The 3,863-nt window shown below is 39.5% G+C and overlaps 1 protein-coding gene across 1 annotated transcript; it reads right to left on the bottom strand.

Moving 5' to 3' along the window:
* Window positions 1-440: 440 nt before the first annotated feature.
* On the bottom strand, window positions 441-1,373 carry LOC120853670 (olfactory receptor 4K14). The gene has a single exon (XM_040227623.1). It carries the CDS (start codon window positions 1,371-1,373, stop codon window positions 441-443), a length of 933 nt encoding a protein of 310 aa, XP_040083557.1.
* Window positions 1,374-3,863: the final 2,490 nt, after the last annotated feature.

The raw sequence follows: 3,863 nt of genomic DNA, 5'->3' as shown, positions 1-3,863 counted from the left end.
TGCCTGCTTAGTAGCTCAGTTCTGTCCAGTTCTCTGTGAACCCATGGACTGTAACCTGCCAGGCTCCTCTGTCCACGGTATTTTCCAGGCAAGAGTACTGGAGTGGGTATCCATCCCACTCCATGGGCTTTTCCATGGACTCTTCCCAGGCCAGTGATTGAAAATGTGTCTCCTGCATTGTAGGCGGATTCTTTACTATCTAAGCCATTAGGGAAGCCTGAGTAAACATATATTGTATAAGTAATTACATATGCATATATATAATATCACATACAAAATTATGTATATATTTTGTTGAAATCGGTAACTATTTCTCTATAATGTAACACAACACAAATTATACCAATGTAATGTCAGAATGAAATATTTGATCAGAATTATATTAAAGAAAGATATCTTCTGAATGAATAAGAACATATAACTTTTTGGAAAGCTGGACTTCAGTGAAAAGTCACATGTCGGTTTCTCAGTTTCTTCATAGATATTTTCATCTCCTTATTTCTCAGTGTGTAGATAAGAGGGTTCAAGAGTGGAGTAAAAATGGTGTAAAACACAGAGAGGAGCTTGTCCACAGAGAACCTACTAAAAGGCCACACATAAATGAAAATGCAGGGCCCAAAGAAGAGTGTGACTACCATGATATGTGCAGAGCAAGTTGAGAGTGCTTTGGAGACCCCACCAGCTGCATGCTGTCGGACAGTGATAAGAATAACAGTGTAGGAGATCAGGAGGAGAAGAAAACAGCTCATGGAAAGCAACCCACTGTCTGAGATCATAAGTATACCCAAGACATAGGTGTCCAGGCAGGCAAGCTTGATCACAAGAGGAAGGTCACAGAAAAAGCTGTCCACCTCATTGGGGCCACAGTAAGGTAAATTTACAGTAAAGGCTACCTGGCTGATGGAGTGCACAAATCCAATGACCCATGAAACCAACACCAGCCCCATGCAAGTCCGCCGGCTCATCACTGTCATGTAATGCAAAGGCTTGCATATAGCCACATACCTGTCATAGGCCATGGTAACAAGAAGTACCATCTCAGCCCCACCAACAAAGTGCAAGAAGAAGATTTGAGCCATACATCCTCTGAAGGAGATGAGCTTTTGATCACTAAGGAAGTCCCTGATCATCTTGGGAGTGGCAAATGAGGCCAGCCATATGTCCAGGAAAGAGAGATTCCCCAGCAGGAAGTACATAGGGGAGGAGTGTAGGCGGGGGTCAGATATTACAGTGAACACAATGATAAGGTTGCCCAGAACAGTGACCACATAGATCTCAGAGAAGAATACAAAGAAAAATTTTTGAAGATGTTGTGAAGTGCAGAGTCCATGCAACACAAATTCTGACACCAAGGAATGATTCTGCAGGTCCATTGTCACTGGTCTCAGATTTTGTTCTGAATCTACACAAAGAAAAGAAATATAAGTGAAAGTGCCTATCATTTCCAGGCACATGAAAATGAACAACTAAGTGTGATCTAAATATAATTTTTAAGTTGTAAGAGACAACATAAAATAAGATATATAGAAGATTAAAACCAATTCCCTACCAACATATTTATTCACCTTTTTCAGACTTCAGTGTTTCCTTAGGGGCAGTTAGACATTCTGGGAGACTCCAGCATATGAGAGTTGTGGGAATATTTTTTTCTTATCTAGCCTTTGCCTGTGAACAAATGTAGAATCAATTATGTACAGAATGTGAACCAAAAATCCTTGTAGGATTGAGAATATAAAGATTTTCTTAGTAGTATTGTAGTCTGTCCACCTGTCAATATTATCAGCCAATGTGTAACTGTTTTTAAGTAACAAACCTAAGAATTGGAATTAAAACTTAATTTTTTTAATTAATTAATTTATTTATTTTTAATTTTTACTTTACAATTCTGTATTGGTTTTGGCATAGATTGACATGAATCCACCACAGGTGTACATGCATTCCCAAACATGAACCCCCCTCCCACCCCCCTCCCCACAACATCTCTCCGGGTCATCCCCGCGCATCAGCCCCAAGCGTGTCATATCCTGCATCAGACATAGACTGGCATTTCGATTCTTACATGATATTATACATGTTTCAATGCCATTCTCCCAAATCATCATACCCTCTCCCTCTCCCTCTGAGTTCAAAAGTCCGCTATACACATCTGTGTCTTTTTTGCTGTCCTGCATACAGGGTCATCATTGCCATCTTCCTAAATTCCATATATATGTGTTAGTATACTGTATTGGTGTTTTTCTTTCTGGCTCACTTCACTCTGTATAATCGGCTCCAGTTTCATCCATCTCATCAGAACTGATTCAAATGTATTCTTTTTAATGGCTGAGTAATACTCCATTGTGTATATGTACCACAGCTTTCTTATCCATTCTTCTACTGATGGACATCTAGGTTGTTTCCATGTCCTGGCTATTATAAACAGTGCTGCGATGAACATTGGGGTACATGTGTCTCTTTCAATTCTGGTTTCCTCTGTGTGTATGCCCAACAGTGGGATTGCTGGGTCATAAGGCATTTCTATTTGCAATTTTTTAAGGAATCTCCACACTGTTCTCCATAGTGGCTGTACTAGTTTGCATTCCCACCAACAGTGTAGGAGGGTTCCCTTCTCTCCACACCCTCTCCAGCATTTATTGCTTGCAGATTTTTGGATCGCAGACATTCTGACTGGTGTGAAGTGGTACCTCATTGTGGTTTTGATTTGCATTTCTCTAATAATGAGTGATGTTGAGCATCTTTTCATGTGTTTGTTAGCCATCCGTATGTCTTCTTTGGAGAAATGTCTATTTAGTTCTTTGGCGCATTTTTTGATTGGGTCGTTTATTTTTCGGGAATTGAGCTGCAGGAGTTGCTTGTATATTTTTGAGATTAGTTGTTTGTCAGTTGCTTCATTTGCTATTATTTTCTCCCATTCGGAAGGCTGTCTTTTCACTTTGCTTATGTTTTCCTTTGTTGTGCAGAAGCTTTTAATTTTAATTAGATCCCATTTGTTTATTTTTGCTTTTATTTCCAGAATTCTGGGAGGTGGATCATAGAGAATCCTGCTGTGGTTTATGTCAGAGAGTGTTTTGCCTATGCCATCAATGACAATTGAATGAACATTGTCAAATCTCCCCTTCTAATTTTTCCATTTACCTGTGCTGTGCTTAGTCACTCAGAAATGTCAGACTGTTTGTTACCCCATGGCCGGTAGCCCTCCAAGCTCCTCTGTCCATGGGGAATCTCCAGGCAAGAATACTGAAGCAGGTTGCGATGCCCTCCTCCAGGGGAGCTTCCCAACCCCAGAATCGAACCCAGGTCTCCCTCACTGCAGATGGATTCTTTATCCACTGAGTTTCCAGGGAAGCCCCTTGCATTTACATAAACTTAAAACAATATCTGGCAAAGACATTTGATGGGTGGCCATATCTACATATCTAAACACCATTCAACATGTCTCTCACCAGAAGCCAAGAGATGAAGTAAATTTCATTCCTTAGTGGCAAATTAAAAGGAAAAGTATTCCTCAAACCAAAAAGCATGATTTGGGTTAAAAACACATTTGAGATGATATATAAATATAGGATAACTGCCAGATTGTGAACCGTTGTATATGCTGTTTAGTAAATTGGGAGGTAGTGACATTATTGCGCTATATATGAGTTATAGAATGGCATTTATCATATTTTCTGTTACTGTCTTTGAGCAAAATTTGATTTAAATAGTAGCACAATTATATACAATTTTAATCTAAAGCATGAATCTGTACCATCAGGGAGAATAGCCTCAGTTGAGGCCACCGGACTCTTTCCTAACTTTGCTGTTTGTCAACATATTGGAGAAAACATAATTATCAAATCTACAAATGACAGAAATCTGATGGA

This window comes from Oryx dammah, unplaced genomic scaffold (assembly GCF_014754425.2).
Source record: "Oryx dammah isolate SB20612 unplaced genomic scaffold, SCBI_Odam_1.1 HiC_scaffold_26, whole genome shotgun sequence".
In the NCBI taxonomy this organism is placed as follows: domain Eukaryota; kingdom Metazoa; phylum Chordata; class Mammalia; order Artiodactyla; family Bovidae; genus Oryx; species Oryx dammah.
This window is presented reverse-complemented; position numbering and strand designations above follow the sequence as displayed.